At 37.1% G+C, this 16,409-nt stretch overlaps 2 protein-coding genes across 2 annotated transcripts; both read left to right on the top strand.

Moving 5' to 3' along the window:
• Positions 1-4,121: 4,121 nt before the first annotated feature.
• On the top strand, positions 4,122-6,129 carry LOC114519635 (protein Tob1-like). Its single transcript, XM_028539799.1, has 2 exons — positions 4,122-4,519; positions 5,100-6,129. Exons 1-2 carry the CDS (start codon positions 4,210-4,212, stop codon positions 5,621-5,623), a joined length of 834 nt encoding a protein of 277 aa, XP_028395600.1. The 5' UTR covers positions 4,122-4,209; the 3' UTR covers positions 5,624-6,129.
• A 197-nt stretch (positions 6,130-6,326) lies between these two features.
• Positions 6,327-16,268, top strand: LOC114519553 (mitochondrial Rho GTPase 1-A-like). Its single transcript, XM_028539704.1, has 24 exons — positions 6,327-7,316; positions 7,802-7,860; positions 7,966-8,091; positions 8,327-8,380; positions 8,503-8,592; positions 8,696-8,725; positions 9,256-9,306; positions 9,728-9,829; positions 10,116-10,157; positions 10,248-10,304; positions 10,701-10,809; positions 10,899-11,019; positions 11,340-11,424; positions 11,825-11,860; positions 11,964-12,073; positions 12,394-12,494; positions 12,603-12,694; positions 13,014-13,052; positions 13,236-13,319; positions 13,685-13,810; positions 14,071-14,136; positions 14,658-14,714; positions 14,802-14,875; positions 15,166-16,268. Exons 1-24 carry the CDS (start codon positions 7,280-7,282, stop codon positions 15,290-15,292), a joined length of 1,875 nt encoding a protein of 624 aa, XP_028395505.1. The 5' UTR covers positions 6,327-7,279; the 3' UTR covers positions 15,293-16,268.
• Positions 16,269-16,409: the final 141 nt, after the last annotated feature.

The following is a 16,409-nucleotide window of genomic DNA, read 5'->3' as shown; positions in this document are numbered from 1 at the left end:
AAATGAACAGCCAGCATTTTACAATGCGATATAATTAAGTCAATTCACTTGATCATCGCTAATTATCCTCGTAATTATCATTAGAAATTGCAAGCGTATCATTACGAATAGCAATTCGTCAGCTGAAAATTTATTTGAAAGCAAAACAAAAAACTAAAAATGCATGCTAAAGAGATTTAAACACATTCATTAGGAGATAAACAAATAACACGAGATCCTAAACACATTAACGGTATGACGGTAGTCCGCAAAAGGTTGACGCAGTAGGTCTTTTAAAACAGAATCAATAAAGTCTAACGGAGATATAAGCAAATTTAAGTGCATTGGATATAGAATTACTGTAGATGAAGACCACCCCGCTAGTGACGGGAAAACATCACAGGGTAAGGGAAACAACAGAAAAGAATTGCAATTTAAGTCCATCAGAGCTCAGTAAATGCAATGAAATCGATACAAAACCCAGTGTGACCATATAAGAATATTTTATGAGCAAAGCTGCTCAAGTCCTGTTAGACTGCCCCTCCTGGAAGAAATTTTGTAATTATTAAAATCAGGGGCTGTTTTATGTGCATCTAGAATAAAGATTACAAAATACGGTCACCCTGACAAGACCCATTAAAATCGAGAAGTGTATACGGGGAGGGGCAGGTCCACACCCACACCCCATCTCCCTCTACCCGCAATTCCCCACACCGTTCCACAAAGATGATGCAATTCAAATCAAATTCAGTTTCTTTTCTTTCATTCAAAGTTTACTTTTCACTGTAGTTACGTGAGTCGAGTGTGCCGTTTGTTTCGTGTGGGTGTAAATATTCCTGGTTTCACAACAAAGACGATAATGTCATGTTTTCAAGCACGCGTCACGATGACGTCAAAGCCATTATAATATCGATCAAAACGAAGTCTAACGTTCTCCTTAATTACCTCGTTTGCACGTAGTGGCCGGCTTTTAACGCGTCAATTGACAATGTTATTATTTTCGTTCGGAATCCCCATTTCGCAAGGAGTCAGATGCCAGAAGTTCACATTAGAGAGCTTTAGCAGTGACTACGAGTACGAGATTCGTCATTCTCGCGCGTTGTTTGCTTACGCCATCAGCCAAAACTCGTATCACATGTGCTCGTAGTCGCCGAGTCACTGCTAAAGCTCCCTATTTAGCCAAACAAAACAAAACAAAGTCAATTTCTCTAAGGAAATGATCATTTGAAAAAGACTTTGAACGTATCAAAAAATTCTATTAACATTTCAAATTTTTAAAACGACAAAGAGTAAAAAAATATTCTGAGTTCATTAATTTTATTTCACTTTACGATTTAAGAAACTCGAGTGTTGTAATAGCTCTTTATGAAAACAATGCCTGTCACGATTTATATACTAGCGACGTCACCCAGTCACCCTTCGAGCTAATATTCAAGTTCCTTTTAACCGAGTTCTCGTGTTATATTACAAAGCGATAACTGCTTCTTAAAAATTACATTTGTGGGAGGTATGATCACGTTTAAAATGATCATCCCTGAGGAGAAACAAGCTGTTTCTTGTCCCAAATAGGGCTTAAACCGATAAATAGCACAAACTTCGTACTTCTCGCTGGAATTGCGGATGCCATTTCTCGAAAGTAGGCGTGTTATGACGTATAATGTTGTCATGGATTTTTTAATCACCTCATATTTGCGTCGGTGGCCAGCTGGAAACGCCGGAAATTGTAAATAAAAGATTGAAAGTGTTGATTTAATTCTTTCGCCTCACGGGAAGAAATCGCTCTGCATATATTATTCTGCTGCAAATATGTTTTGATGTTTTTTTATGTTAATTTATTTCTCTTGCTCTACTGTGTTGGGAAAATTGCCTCATTTCGTACAATCCTGATAGACCTATCCTTTGGTCTAATACATGGTGTTTCCACACTTTTCGGGCGATATTTTTAGAGAAAAGTAAATTGTAGCAACTGATTTTGCTATCTTGCAATCTTGCTCGTGCATTTTAGACAAAAAGACTTCTCGTACTTTAAAAAAAACGTTATCAGGCCTCTCGCACTTTTAAAAAAACGTTATCAGGCCAACGTCAAAGCTTGACAATTTCCGTCATAAACAGTTACCAAACGTTGAACTCGATAAAGGCATTCGCACCATGCACAAAATGACGTCAAGTGCGCTTGGATTTGCACCGCCAATGACTGTAGAAAATCGAATACCTCGATTACCAGTCTTTCAGAGTCTACATTCCTTGATTATCTTTCAGTTCATTATTATATTAGTCCATTAGTTGGTCTTCAAAACGTTAACTGATTCTCTCGAAGTACCGAAATAGACAAATCCGTACATCAATTGCCTGAAATATAGCAGAGAAGAAGATTGCCATCGTCAAGAGAGTGACGTATATGTTCATCAGTTTACGAATTGATTTGCCCATTTTGGTTTTTGAAGACGTTGCCAATGTATTTTGTGGCGCTGAATATGCGTATTTTATCCGAACGGCTACTGAGAAAGGGTAGGCTGCCACAACGCCCTAAAATGGGTAAACTACCTCGTGAGAGTTTATAATTAGAAGCATTATCACATGGGTCAAGAACAGGGACCTCAAGAATTTACGATATGCTTTAAGCAGTTGATTACTGTAAAAAGTTTAGAAATCTTATCGGCCCTTGGGTCAAACTAGTCACGACAAAACTCGCCCCTTTGTGCGTGGCTTGAACTAAGTATGGGGGTGTGCATAAAATAAGTGTGTATTTCTATTCTGTGCTCTATCCATTAGCGAACTCAGATACAGCAATGCGTTGTATTAGAGTTTACTGGCCCTACCCCATTGGCCATCGTGTGCTTGCGATAATGTCAGACAAACGTAGACAATTTTAATGATCACAAATATTAGAAGTGCGCTTTCGGTATTTAATATTCCTATGATTGTTTCCTGGTTGTTGACCCTATTCATAGCTTTTTTCCAAAACAACAACTTTAGCTACTTTCCATGCTGACGTCATAGACGTAGATCACGTGAACGTTACACTCGTGCACTAATTAAACGCTCCTCTGAAAATCTTCTTTTTGCGGTATTTCAATTTGAATAATAAGGTTGATACTCGTGTGCTACATAGGCAATATGCTACACTAACCCAAGTTATGTAGGTTGAGACCTTGCTGGGTTTCCCCCAGGTTTTTTTTAAACCCAGAGGTCTCTCAAATTCTAAACTTCAAAAACTCGCAATGGATAATGGTGTAGGGAACTTTCTGTCTCGCTTTCTGCAAATGAGGCAAGGTTAATTTGCTAAAAAAGATTTGAAGCAATTTGCTGGGCTTTTATTTTATTAACTTCCGTAGGTGGAATAATTTAATAAAAAGTGGCAAATCGTCATCTTTCCTTTGAAGCTTGAATATTTTCATTACTGAATACTACCTAAGAAGTCTTTCTTTTGCGCACCTCGGTAACTCATTTATAAATCATTCTTCTGCATCTGACTCACGGGCTAAAATTTGTTACAAAGTCTGAATGGAATGTAACATTTCGTAGACAGTACAGTATCTCGGAAACAGAATGTCACAAATTGAAATATTCTTTTTTATATTCCATCGTTTCGAATGAGTTGTCTAGCAATTATGATAAACATTCACCAGGAAATCATGGGACGAATTGTTAACGATCTCTTGTCTTTGTCAAGTTTCGAGTGTTCATTTCCATTAGAAAGCCGAAAGCGTGTTTTGTTTCAGGAACAACAAAACCTTTGGCTTGCTTTTTACATTTGTGCGAGTATAAAACACTAGATTTGCCTAAAGAAACCAAGACATGAATACCAAACATATTGACATTAGGTCTTGCTGTGTTCGACAAGGTCGAATGTTGAACATTTGGTTTTAATTTTAGCTGCCGTTCGAGTGCTTTGAAAAACGTGCAATATGGCCCTTTGTTGTTAATGTTTTACCCAAATATGGGGAGCTCGTTGACATAATAATCTTGGCCTTATCAAAATAGCTGTGGGAGGGGTGTGACGTCACAGTACAATATTGAAGACGCGTGATTGGCAGAACACATAGGCGGCCTCCTATTGGTTCCCTTCGCGTTTAATCGTTTGTTCGTTTCCGGACACCCACCAATCAGATTCGAGCATCCGTAGATAAATACACACAGTGTTATTTTGGGAGCCCCACTCGTTTGTAGTATTTTCTTGTGTAGAAGTACGTGCACGAACAACAACAAATCTCGACAAAGAATCAAGCGATGCTCTTAGAAATCCAGATCGCGGTTAGCTTTCTAACGTCTTACTTGTACAACAAGTTACCTAGACGTAGAGTGGACTTGTTCGGCGTCGAATTAACGAAGCAGTTGAGGGAGAAGTTCGAAGGACATTGGTACCCTCAGCGTCCTTCGAAAGGAAGTGGCTATCGTTGTTTATTAATCGGTGATGATCTCGATCCCGTTCTTGTAAACGCAGCAAATGACAGTGGTTTGAGTTTGGAAGAAATACGTTCCAGCTTGCCTGATAAATTAACAATGTGGATAGATCCTGACGAAGTCTCTTATAGAATAGGTAAAAAAGCATTGTATCTATTGCCTAATTTGCTTTCCTCTGAGGGCATATAGAAAACCTACTTTAGTGTTATTAAAATACGCTCTCTTTTCCTTCTACAATATGTCAACATTCGTATAAGACTGCTTTCTTGAAAAGGCAGTTTCACCCTTTGATTTTAAGTCCGCGTGTTGTAAGAATACTATGTGCAAAGTACACTTCAAACCGAAAGTAAAATTGCTTGCTCAACGTATCTTCCTTCTAACTTAGATCTCCCACAACTCGTATTTCCATAAAACTTCGTAGCATCCCCAGACAGATGTTTGACTGATACTTTATTGGCGTTCATTTGAGAGAGGAAACACTGGGAGGGTATTTTTGTCCAGCTTTCAGGAAACTGAGCAAAAATTTGAAAGGTCATGAAATTTTCTCGGGTCTTCCCCTTAAGCGTATTGTTTTGATCGAAAAGTCAATTTGTCCCCGAGCCAGATTTGTTGTTATGAAAGCATGCAACTAATACATGGAATAGATTTATGTATTGCTTTAAGATATTTTAATATGGGCAAAGGGTTTTAAACGTTCTTTCCTTGTGCTTTTGTAGAAGACCAACTCGTTGTAAAAGTCATATACCAAAAAGACAAGTATGGGGAATTGGAGAACCTTGCCGAATTGGAAGGCTTCAATGCCCAACAAATGTACGCTGTTTCCACGACGAGTCCAAGTACAATACACACAAGTGAAGTTGAACAAACGTACAACCGTTCGCCTATTCAAACATCGCCATTAACCATGCTTTCTAACACCAACCATTCGAACTATTCCTTATGGAGTACAGAGGAGAACGTACACACGCAAACCCCAGTCGATAGTCGCCTTTCGCCTAACGCGCAAGAGTTTAGATATCCCGTCGCAAAACAGAGTCAACACTCGCCAACGAACAGTCTATACCAGAAAGATTCGCTTAGGTTTAACGAATTTCCAAGTTATATGTGGTCAAATTTAAGCGAGACATCTGATCGAAGGCAGGAATACACCTCGCTACAGTCTATCTACTCAAACTGGCTCGACTCTTCAAATTCATACAAGAGAAGTTATAATGCTTCACAACTCGAAGTTATGGCCTAAAAAATTTCAAAATAGGACTCTTTATTGAACTCGGAATTAAAGAAAAGAAACATTCTAGTTTTTTAATATTTCTCGCCTACACGCGAGCAAGCGGGGTTGCTTATAAATGGCTAGGGTTTTGCTTTCCTTTATAAAGGAGATTTGAAAATTTGTTGTTGAAGATTGTGTACAAATCGTTGTAAAACTGTATATATAGTTTCGTATGCTCGACACCCATTGTGTAAAATGTAAGATAGTTTTGAAACGTAAGTTATTTCGGCCGAACCGAATGGATTAATGGCATTCATGATTCTCTTTTGTTGTTGTTACGAGTTTAAAGGCCGCACTGCTATCACTCACTATAATGGCAGGTTTAATCACCGAGGGTTACTAGTGAATAAGTGTTAACATTACTGTACAATATTTCGACTTCTGCAGAGCAGCAAAAGGAAAAACATTGAAGTTGTCTATCATACGTGTGGATTTGTAAGAGAAAATTGTGTAAAATAAAGCATTACAAAAATCAATCGGGCTGGTGTTGTTTTTGAAATTCATGGCGGGGGTCCTCAAAAGAATGGTAGATTTCATCAGAGATTTCATGCGTGCATGAACACGAAAATTGGGGGTATTATATCCCATTTTTTGATTTGTTACACATCCCATTTTTGATTGGTTACTGTGTTGTAGTCATCCTTTTAAGAAAAAACCTATTCCCGGAGAGTAATGTTTCTACAGAAACGCTGAAAATGTTTAAAGCCCGCATGAATGGACTGCTTTCTAGCGAAAGAAATACGATACTCGGTAGTCTCTGCTTGTATATATCTTGTAAACAATGTCATTACAACTGGGGTATTCTGGAAATCTAGGATTCGGGCAGGAAGCCAAGCAAAACAGGAATTTCCGATTCGTTACGACAGTTAGTGGCTTGTTGCTACCTTGTTCAAGTGTTTGAATAAGTGTATTGTAAAAGAACTGCGAGGAAGGGTGGTTTCAAGTATTCATTTGGTATTTATGAACTATGTTAGAAATTTGAAGCGGCCGAATCTGTTCCGGCAGTAAAAGAACCGTACCTAAAAACCACGATGTTTTTTTAGGGTATAATTAAATTTTACAGAAAGTATCGCGCGGCGCACGTCATATGAATGTCTGTCTGCCTTTACGAAATTGGTTCTTATATTTTTCTCTGACAAGATTTCAAGAAGGTTCTTCAAAACATAAACAAATATTTACAAACGAGGCCATTACCATTGGGTTGGATTTAGATGTGAATAGACTTAGTATAGATGGGTTAGATATACAAATTACAACCCATATTCCTAAATCTATTGATTGTAACTTTGAATATATTGATCATATCGGATCTCCGCATTCATAACGTCTTTCCTCAAAACTAATCCGTCGAATGAATTAGTATATATAGCTCAGTGATTAAGCTATCCTAATCCCTTACAGTCCCCTACTATCCCTAGAAATTAAACTCTCTCCCGAATTCTCCCAAACTATCCTAACATCACCACAAGCAACCTATCTTCACCCAATTTATCCTACCTTCGAAAGTCCAAGGATCAATATTTTAAATATTTTGGTCGAATTATTATTTATTGTTTCTCCTTAAAATTTCTCAAAATATTACCAATACGATGCATAAACTTTTATGATACTAATGAATTTCTCGCCATGAAGAAAGATGTGCGGATATTACTCGTGGGAGAAGGTAAAAACAGATCATTTCATGTTTGTTTTGAAGTAATTGTACCTGAGACCTGAGAGTCACTACAAATTTTACATTTTTACAGTAATGATATTGTGCACGACTTATACACCGCATTGAAGCATGCAATTTTATTATCCTTTATTACTATTACTTTTACTTTACTTGTACCTTTTACACGAAGTGAATGAACATTGGAATCACCACAGGCAGTTCTATACAACTTTGCATATTTCAGACTATAAACAAATATAATTCAAAGATCCAATGGAATTCATGGACTGTATGCAAATTTGCTTGGCTAGACTCTCGAATGCGAGGGGCATTTGTCTCGCATCAATCAATCACTTTTTATCTTGATTATATCCAATCAATAGTTTGAGTAGTCAATCAATAGTTCGATTAGTCAATCAATAATCACTCCAGTCAACATTCTCAAAACAGTGCTATTATTAATTTATTGCTTAAAATTTTACACTTTTTTGAAGAGAGAGTTGGTAAGACGTCACTAATTTTGTCATTGGTCAGCGAAGAGTTTCCTGAAGATGTACGCACACACAATTTTTATATTTACCCTCAATTTAGTATGTATTTTATTTTCCTATCGTGCTGTTGTCATCAACAATATATACTATTCCTGATATTAATCAAGGTACCATGTCGTGCGGAAGAGATCACCATTCCTGCAGATGTTACACCTGAAAAGATACCAACCCATATTGTAGATTACTCTGGTTTGGAACAAACACCAGAGGCATTAGAAGATGAAATTGATAAGGTATTTTGTTTAGTTCTGACAAGAAAAGCAATGATATGTCAAAGTATTTCATGTGACTCGAAACTTCATAACTGGGGGATTCTCCGGTCATACACATTACAACATTGCCGTACCCTCAGGCTTCATATCTTGAGTGTAACAAAATAGGATAGCAGTCAGTCAGTGTCACGCATGTGTGTGACCAGAGAATGACCCAACTGCAAGCAAGGGTGAATCATTTTGTTGTTTTGTAAAGGCTGACGTGGTGTGCATTGTGTATGATGTAACAGATCCTGATACAATTGACAAGGTGCAGTAAAATTCCTTGATAATATGATTATATGAGTATACAGAGTATCTGCACATGCAGCCAAGAAGATTAGAATAGAGTAATATATTGCTCAAGGTATAATTTCAATTCATTTCTAACAGATTGAAAGCTATTGGATTCCTCTTGTATTGGATTCCGAAGATGATGAAGGAGTTTTGCAAAACAAACCCATCATACTGGTTGGAAATAAGGTAATTTGGTAATGAATATAATCTGATCTTTTTTCTAACAAATTTGTTCAAGATGCAATTAAAAGCAGCTTTTACTTAATTTGCTAAAATTCTCCATTGACAGAGTGACCTTTCTGAGCAGAGCACAATGGACGTAAGTTACATCTGACAGAGGTTCACATTGCATTTATTGTAATTTTTTAGTCATGATGTAATCTGAACTAAAGCCAGATAAATATTGATATAGTAATAGTGCAAAGACTTTCAAGCATTCAATGCGTGATGGTAGTTGATTATCAAGCAACTTTGAATTGCGATATTGCTCTGCTTAGAAGTGATTTTGTTTGTAAGAAAATTATGACCTTGCTGATTCTTTTCACTTCTTTGATAATTCAACTAAATCACTCCCAAACATGGTGAAATCACAACTTAAATTGACCTTGATAATCAACTACCTTCACGCATTGCATGATTGAAAGGTAAAAGGAGAAAGGTCTATTCAGTTTCAGGCTTGCCTACTGTATCAATCTTTATATGTAGATTGATATGTAGAACAGATATAATTCTATATTCTCAGCTTTCGTAGCAATCATAAATAAATATTTCCAAGTCAAAACTGTAGATCTTTATCCCATGATAGAGTCAGTGTAATAACATTATATTTCAAATGATTCTATTTTCTAGACTTTGGTAACAATCATGAATAAATATCCCCAAGTCAAAACCTGCATTGAGGTGGGAGTTCTATGATAGTATACTGTATGTCAGCCTTGTATAACCATAAAAATATAAGCACACTACAAAAGCCTGTAGTTTGCCTGTATTTTATAGTTATCTAAAGCGATATCCAGTCGTAATGTGAACAAATGCCTTGTTCTTAACAATTCTGAACTGTTATATTTGTCAATCCTATTTCATTTAAAATGAATTCATATGAGCTAGAATCTTTGTCCTGAAAAATCCAAATATGCGGGCCCTGCATTGTTATAACAACTGCATGATTGCCAAACCGACTGGATATTATCTTTAATTTAACTCTTAATATGTTTTAACAAAATATCTAATGTGAGCATTATATTGCCTTACTTTATCAGTTATGGTAGAGTCCTTGGTACTGACAGCATATCATTCATATTACTCATTAAATTCATTTTAGTGTTCAGCAAAACTTGTCAAGAATATCTCAGAGATGTTTTTCTATGCTCAGAAAGCAGTTTTATATCCTGAAGATCCCCTTTATTCTCAAGATACAAAAGAGGTTTACCACCACATTCAGTTTTACAATGATAGAACACACATTATTAGATAGAAATTGTAACACATTATTAGATAGTAATTGTAACACATTATTAGATAGTAATTGTAACACATTATTAGATAGTAATTGTAACACATTATTAGATGGTAATTGAAACACATTATTAGATAGTAATTCTAACACATTATTAGATAGTAATATTTGCTGTGTGATGGCTTCAGCTAATAATTTCCAGAATCGTTTTTCAGATTTGTTCAAATTCAATTGTTTTCTTGAATTTTTCCAGCTCACAGAACTTTGTGCAAAGGCCCTTACAAGGATATTCAAGGTGAAGTGAAAGTGACCTTTAAATCATCTTTTTAGATCTAATAGTCTTGTCTCAATAATTGCAATGCGTCATTTATTTCTTTCTTGAAAGATCTGTGATGTTGGAGGTGATGGCATACTGGATGACAAGGAACTTAATGACTTCCAGGTGAAAATACATTTTCTTTTCAATTCGTCATGAATTTGACCCCTTGCAGTCTTGCACCACCAACTTGAGAAAGGTGTTCCCCAGCACTGGAAAGGTGTTTACTCTGCTGACCTTGGAAAAGGTACTGTATGCACCTCTTACAAAAGCTGAAAAGGTGGGCGCCTCCTTTGCCATCTCAGGGAAGGTGCATGTGCATCTCTTACCAAACCTGGGAGGTGAGCACCTTCTTTGCCAACTCGGGGAAGGTGTTGCTCTTACCAAGCCTTACTGTCTTGGGGAAAGTGTGCACCTCTTACCAAAGCAGGGATGGTATATGCACCTGTCACACTCCCTCAAAACCTGACCCCCCCCCCCCTCCGAAATACTTTTTCTTCTCAATAATCATTTTATATCCAGTATCAATGCTTCAACTCACCACTGGAAGACGAGGAAGTGGTGGAAGTCAAGAATTGCGTTCAACGAAACACGCACGATGGCCTCAAGGATGACGGGCTCACACTGACAGGTATTGCAAAATCTTCTGCTGAACTCTCCAGGTAATTAGACGCGATCAGCACTTGACCTCCACGAACACGTTATTCTTTGTAACACCAGGGTTCCTCTTCCTTCACAAATTGTTCATGGAAAGAGGGAGACATGAAACCACGTGGACAGTTCTGAGAAAATTTGGTTACGGTGATGATCTTGATTTGAGGGAGGATTATTGTGATTCTGGGTAAGGGAACCCCGAGGTGGATTTATAGGCGAGGGTGTGCACAGGTGTGCCCCCTCCCCTGACGACCCGTGCCCTAAAAGATAATCGGAAAGATAATTATTGTATCCTGCTTTAAGATATTAGGTGGACATTTAGAACAGGATTTTGGTGAATGGTGTTGGATACCCCAGGTTAAGTCCCCCCCCACACACCACCACCACCCTGATCACATACCTTTCCCTCCATAAAGACCTTACTGGGCATCCACCACTGGGCAAACAACGCGAAAATTTTACCACCATTTCTCCACGTTTTTATTTCGCTTCTTCTTTCATATTCAGACTTGATATTCCCTCAAGTTCCACAACAGAACTCTCGGAGTTGGGACGCGACTTCTTCACGAGATTGTTTGAAAGATGTGACAGGGTAAGTCTTCTGAAACGCGCGACGTATGTAGTTGAAATACCACCTCGAATTGCGAATATCAATAGGCATTTTATTTGTTCCAATTACCATTTGTTGAATCAGATTTTGATGCATGTTTATTCAATTTTATTGCTCGTATCACTTCGCCTTGAAAACACACTCGATTTTCTCCCTGGCAATCCTCTACCCAACTATCAATGGATTACATTGCTCTCCACTTTTTCAAGCAAACTCACTAGCTGGTCTTGTGAAAGTATCTATCTGAAACCATATTTACACTCTACAATTATTGTATTCGATTGTTATCCTCACTATTTCAAACGAGGAAGTGGATGTTCACCACTGTTTTTAGGTATGGGCCCAGATATTAAAATCACAAACATATTGCTTGTCTTTTTAGGACGGAGACAGCGCATTATCCCCAGTTGAGCTTGAGGTGGTTTTTTGAATACTTTATGCCGATTACGTTAGCCTGCAAATTTCACGAGGTCTAAGGTTTCGAGGCTAAAATCTATGTCTTTATATATTCCTTGGTTTAGGAGTTATTCAGTCTGTGTAACACGATGCCTTGGGACGAGGAAGTTTTGAGTTGTGTCCAAACCAATGAGAATGGCTGGGTGACATTTGATAGTTACATTGCATTGTGGGTGTACGTAAGACCTTTGCAAGCTGGTTAACAATATACACTCATTTGTTGCCCAATATCATTTATATCCACCATACCATACCAATACCACACCATACCACATCTTTCCATACCACATCTTACCAAACCATACCGTACCAATACCACACCATACTATTCCAAACCATACCATACCATATCCTGCCATACCATATCCTGCCATACCATACCATACCATACCATACCATCTACCCCCCATACCATACCATACCATACCATACCATACCATACCATACCATACCATACCATACCATCTAATTACCATCCTCCTGGAACTACAATAGATTAACAACGTATCTGGACAGCAACAGAGTCTTCACATGGTTATCTTACTTTGGTTACATGCATGGTGAACTGGAGAGTCAGTTGTCCACGGCTGTCACAGGTATGTGTCCATGGCCTTCAAATGGTCCCCAGGGGCCAGGGGGCATCTTACCCTGATCCTTTATTCAATATATTATATTAAGCAAACGCCTTGAATGTTTTTCAACAGTGACACGTAGTAAAGATGTGGATCTCGCGAAGAAGCAGACATCGAGAACTGTCTTTCGATGTAACGTCATTGGTCCCCCTGGATCAGGAAAGGTGCAGTATGAACCTCCACCATGCTCTTGCTGTAGATATAAGACGTACGCTTGTATTCCAAAAGATAGATCACTGATGATCACTCACACTCAAATTCATTGAGTAGGACATCTCAATTACTTCATAGCCATTCCTTGTATAGTATTTCCACTTAAACGAGAGCTTGATTTTAAATCTATTAATTGCTTAAGAAGGGCACTCTCATTGATAAGTAAAACCAAATTTCTACGTACGTTACACTGCATGAGCTTTTGAATACGGACGTTAGGTTCTGAACTCACCCAATTCACAAAGTGATATTAAACTCTACTAATTTCAGACTGCGTTTTTGCAAGGACATGTTAACAGAAGTTTAGAGGTAATATTTTATTCTCAAGTAAACGAACTGCAAAACAAAACAAACTCTGACTTATTAAACACACAAGACGCACAGTTCTGGTGATATTTCGACTTTATTGTAAAGTCATTGTCAAATCATTCGCATTTTATAAACGAAATACATCATCATTCGCATATAACTAGAAAACTTTCTTGTTTTAAGGAGTTGGAGAACTGCAAAACATTCAAAGCAGCGAAGTTCACTGTTAATACTTCAGAAATAAACAGACAGGAAAAATATCTGATTGTGAGTAATCCATCGTCTTAGATTTATACGATGTACAGCATACCATATCATACCATACCATATTGTACCATACCATACCATACCATCTATGGGTGTACGTACCATACCGTACCATACCATACCATACCATACGATACCATACCATATTGTACCATACCATACCCTACCATACGATACCATACCATACCATTCCATACCATACCATGTAATACACCATACCATACCGTACCATACCATACCATACCATACCATACCATACCATATGTTCCAATATAAATTCCTACTCCTGTACCTGAACCTAACACTATTTTGGGTCAGCTTTAGATTTCTCTTCTGTCTTTTTTATAACCACCGCCTGACTGAAGTTATGTGAAATTTCCTGGAATCAAATCGATACCGAATTACTGAATAGCAAGAAATGTGATGTCATTTGCTTCCTTTATGATCAATCAGACCCCAACTCGTTCTCCAAAGTCCTGGAACTTCACGAGGTACATATGATTGAGTGTAGAAAACCCGAAAATACTTCTTTAAAATGGCCAAAAAATTATTCCCATATAGAATTAAATTTGAAAACTAGGACCTTTTTATTCGTATTTTACAAAATTTGACAACCACATTGACTGATTTTACGAATTTTTGAATGTTCTTTCCAGCTATACATCTCAGTTCCGATGATTTTTCCTAGTTAAGCATGTAGTTTTATTCTTAATTTTGTCATTACGTCACTTGTATTTCTTGTTTATTTCAGAATGTGCTTTGTAGTGTGCCGTGTTTGTTTGTGGCTTCAAAAACAGATCGTCCAAAAGTCGAGCAGGTCGACAAAATCGTATTATATATGAATGATTAATAATAAATGAATGATAATGAATGATTGATTAAGAATGATTGATTATAAGCAATTCATTCTATATGATTGATTAGAAATGACTACAATTGATTGATTATAAATTATCGATTATAAATTATTGAATACAAGCAATTAATTCTATGTGATTGATTAGAAATGACTACAATTGATTGATTATAAATTATAGATTATAAATTATTGAATACAAGCAATTCATTCTCTGTGATTGATTATAAATGATTGATTATAAATGATTGAGTATAAATGACTGATTATAAATGATTGATTGTAAATGACCATTGTAATTGTGTGTCATTATTTGCTTGATATATAGTAAACCTTAATTGATCGGAAAGTAGGTTGAAATATTTTTTTTCAGACACAAATCCATATGAAACTCACTGAGTGAGTGTTCGACTTGCATCGCGGATTTCTGACAAAGAAGATTTCCTTAGATGCTAATGCTGTGTTTCATCTTAACTTTTCAGAATTGTGAGGTCCAACCTTCGATGCATTGTACATTAAATAATCTCCCTGAACCAGTGGTGAGTATAATCAAACGCCTTTCCACATCTTTCCATTCTTTTCAATTCAGGAAACGTTGAATGCCCTTTCAATGTTTTGCTTTGTAGCTATTTTCTGCTCTGACGCAATCTGCGCTGAAAAAAGACGTGTACGACACCCTGACCAAAATGGCTGTTTACCCGTAAGTGAAATTTTTTTTGAATTATTAATAAAGCCTGTTTATACTTATGTGCGATTCTTTTCATTTGATAGATGTGAAAGAGTGAGTTAGTTAAGAATGCTCTGATGTATAAGAGTTCGTATTTGAACATCAGTAACTAATTACTCGTTCACATCTATCGAAAGAAAAAAATTGTAAGTGCGGGCCTTTATATGTCGAAGATAAGTGGTTATAAAACCATGGGTAGTTTCGGGGGGAGGGGAGGTGTTTGTTATAACCCTAGTACACAATTCATTTTTAATTTCTTTCAGCCATCTTTGTAACCAAAAATCTCAATTCTTCACCCTGTCGACGTTTCTATCGTTTGGTGCTGGTACAATGCTTCTGGCTGGTGGGGCATTTCTTCTGTACAGATATCTCCGACCACACAGAACGTGACAATGGCTGGTGGTGCAACTGAATAGTTCATAGTCATAGATATTGGTAATATTAAAATATTCTTTTTAAAAACAGGGACATGCTTTGCTGCAAATATAATTGAACTCATTACTGTAAAAAGACCGCAGCTATAAACATATTTTATTGGCAAAAAGCTGAGGTAAGATAAATTTGGACTTGCATATCAAGTGTCAGTTTTTTTACCGTTTTCTTGGAATTTTTTGAATAGTACTTGGAATTACATGCTATGAAGCTCGTAGCCAACTTTCACTTTGGCGAAACTGATTGCAATAAAAGCAAGAAAAAGCTATCCTCTTTTTTTTATCCTCCGTTAACCATCTGTCCATGATGAGTTACTTTCTGGGTTTTTGTTGCATCATTTTGATGGCGTATCGTGGAGTTGATATCGTATGCGACTTGCGTTGTTGTTACCATTTATCAAAGCAGAAAATCGATCCAAAACTGGCCGCAATATTGATTATAACATCTGTGTTCAGTATACCTTTTAGTGTTGCTATTTTTTACCGTGTGTTGAAACGTATTGACGAGCAAACGACCAGTATTGGTATAAACAACCTTTGGAAAGTTCTCTCGCCCGAAGTTAATTTTTATTTTTTGGAGGCGCTTGTAAATCTCGCTCAGAGCTATTTTGCCTTCGAAATGTTATCCTCCAAAATCAGCTCAGGGACGTGCATTGAGTCTATGGATTATCAATTCGCTAGTTGCTGTCTTGGCGGAGGTGTTTTGCAGTTTGTTTGCTTTTTTACGAATCTCTGTAGAATTTACTGTAAAAGAAAACGCGATGTCACGAGGCAAGACGATGAACGTTGGCCAGAGGATGAACTTGGCATTCTTTTCTCGTTTATTTCTTTTTTCATGGGGTTAGCTTATGTTGCCGACGCCACAAGATTGAAATATTGTTAGAACAATTGGACTTCGCGAAATTAATGGCAGAAAACACTTTTTGGACGTTTGCAGCTTAATTGTTTACAATTACAAACAATAGATTTATACCGTGTAATCGAAAGTTACCATCTTTCTGAATACGTTTGACAATAAACTTAGATTAGTTTAGTACGTCTTCTGAAACATAGTTTTAATGTTATGCGTAGACATT

The sequence above is a fragment of the Dendronephthya gigantea genome, unplaced genomic scaffold (assembly GCF_004324835.1).
Source record: "Dendronephthya gigantea isolate DGI-Jeju-01 unplaced genomic scaffold, DenGig_1.0 000013F, whole genome shotgun sequence".
Taxonomy (NCBI): Eukaryota; Metazoa; Cnidaria; class Anthozoa; order Malacalcyonacea; family Nephtheidae; genus Dendronephthya; species Dendronephthya gigantea.
The sequence above is the reverse complement of the archived record's forward strand: the minus strand, read 5'-3'. Positions and strand labels throughout refer to the sequence as shown.

Excerpts from the sequence above, each read along its gene's own strand:
- LOC114519635 (XM_028539799.1), top strand. The coding sequence starts at position 4,210 with ATGCTCTTAGAAATCCAGATCGCGGTTAGCTTTCTAACGTCTTACTTG. Across the intron at positions 4,520-5,099 it reads CGAAGTCTCTTATAGAATAG|AAGACCAACTCGTTGTAAAA; the intron begins GTAAAAAAGCAT and ends GTGCTTTTGTAG.
- LOC114519553 (XM_028539704.1), top strand. The coding sequence starts at position 7,280 with ATGAAGAAAGATGTGCGGATATTACTCGTGGGAGAAG. Across the intron at positions 13,320-13,684 it reads GACAGGAAAAATATCTGATT|TTATGTGAAATTTCCTGGAA; the intron begins GTGAGTAATCCA and ends GCCTGACTGAAG. Across the intron at positions 14,876-15,165 it reads ACCAAAATGGCTGTTTACCC|CCATCTTTGTAACCAAAAAT; the intron begins GTAAGTGAAATT and ends AATTTCTTTCAG.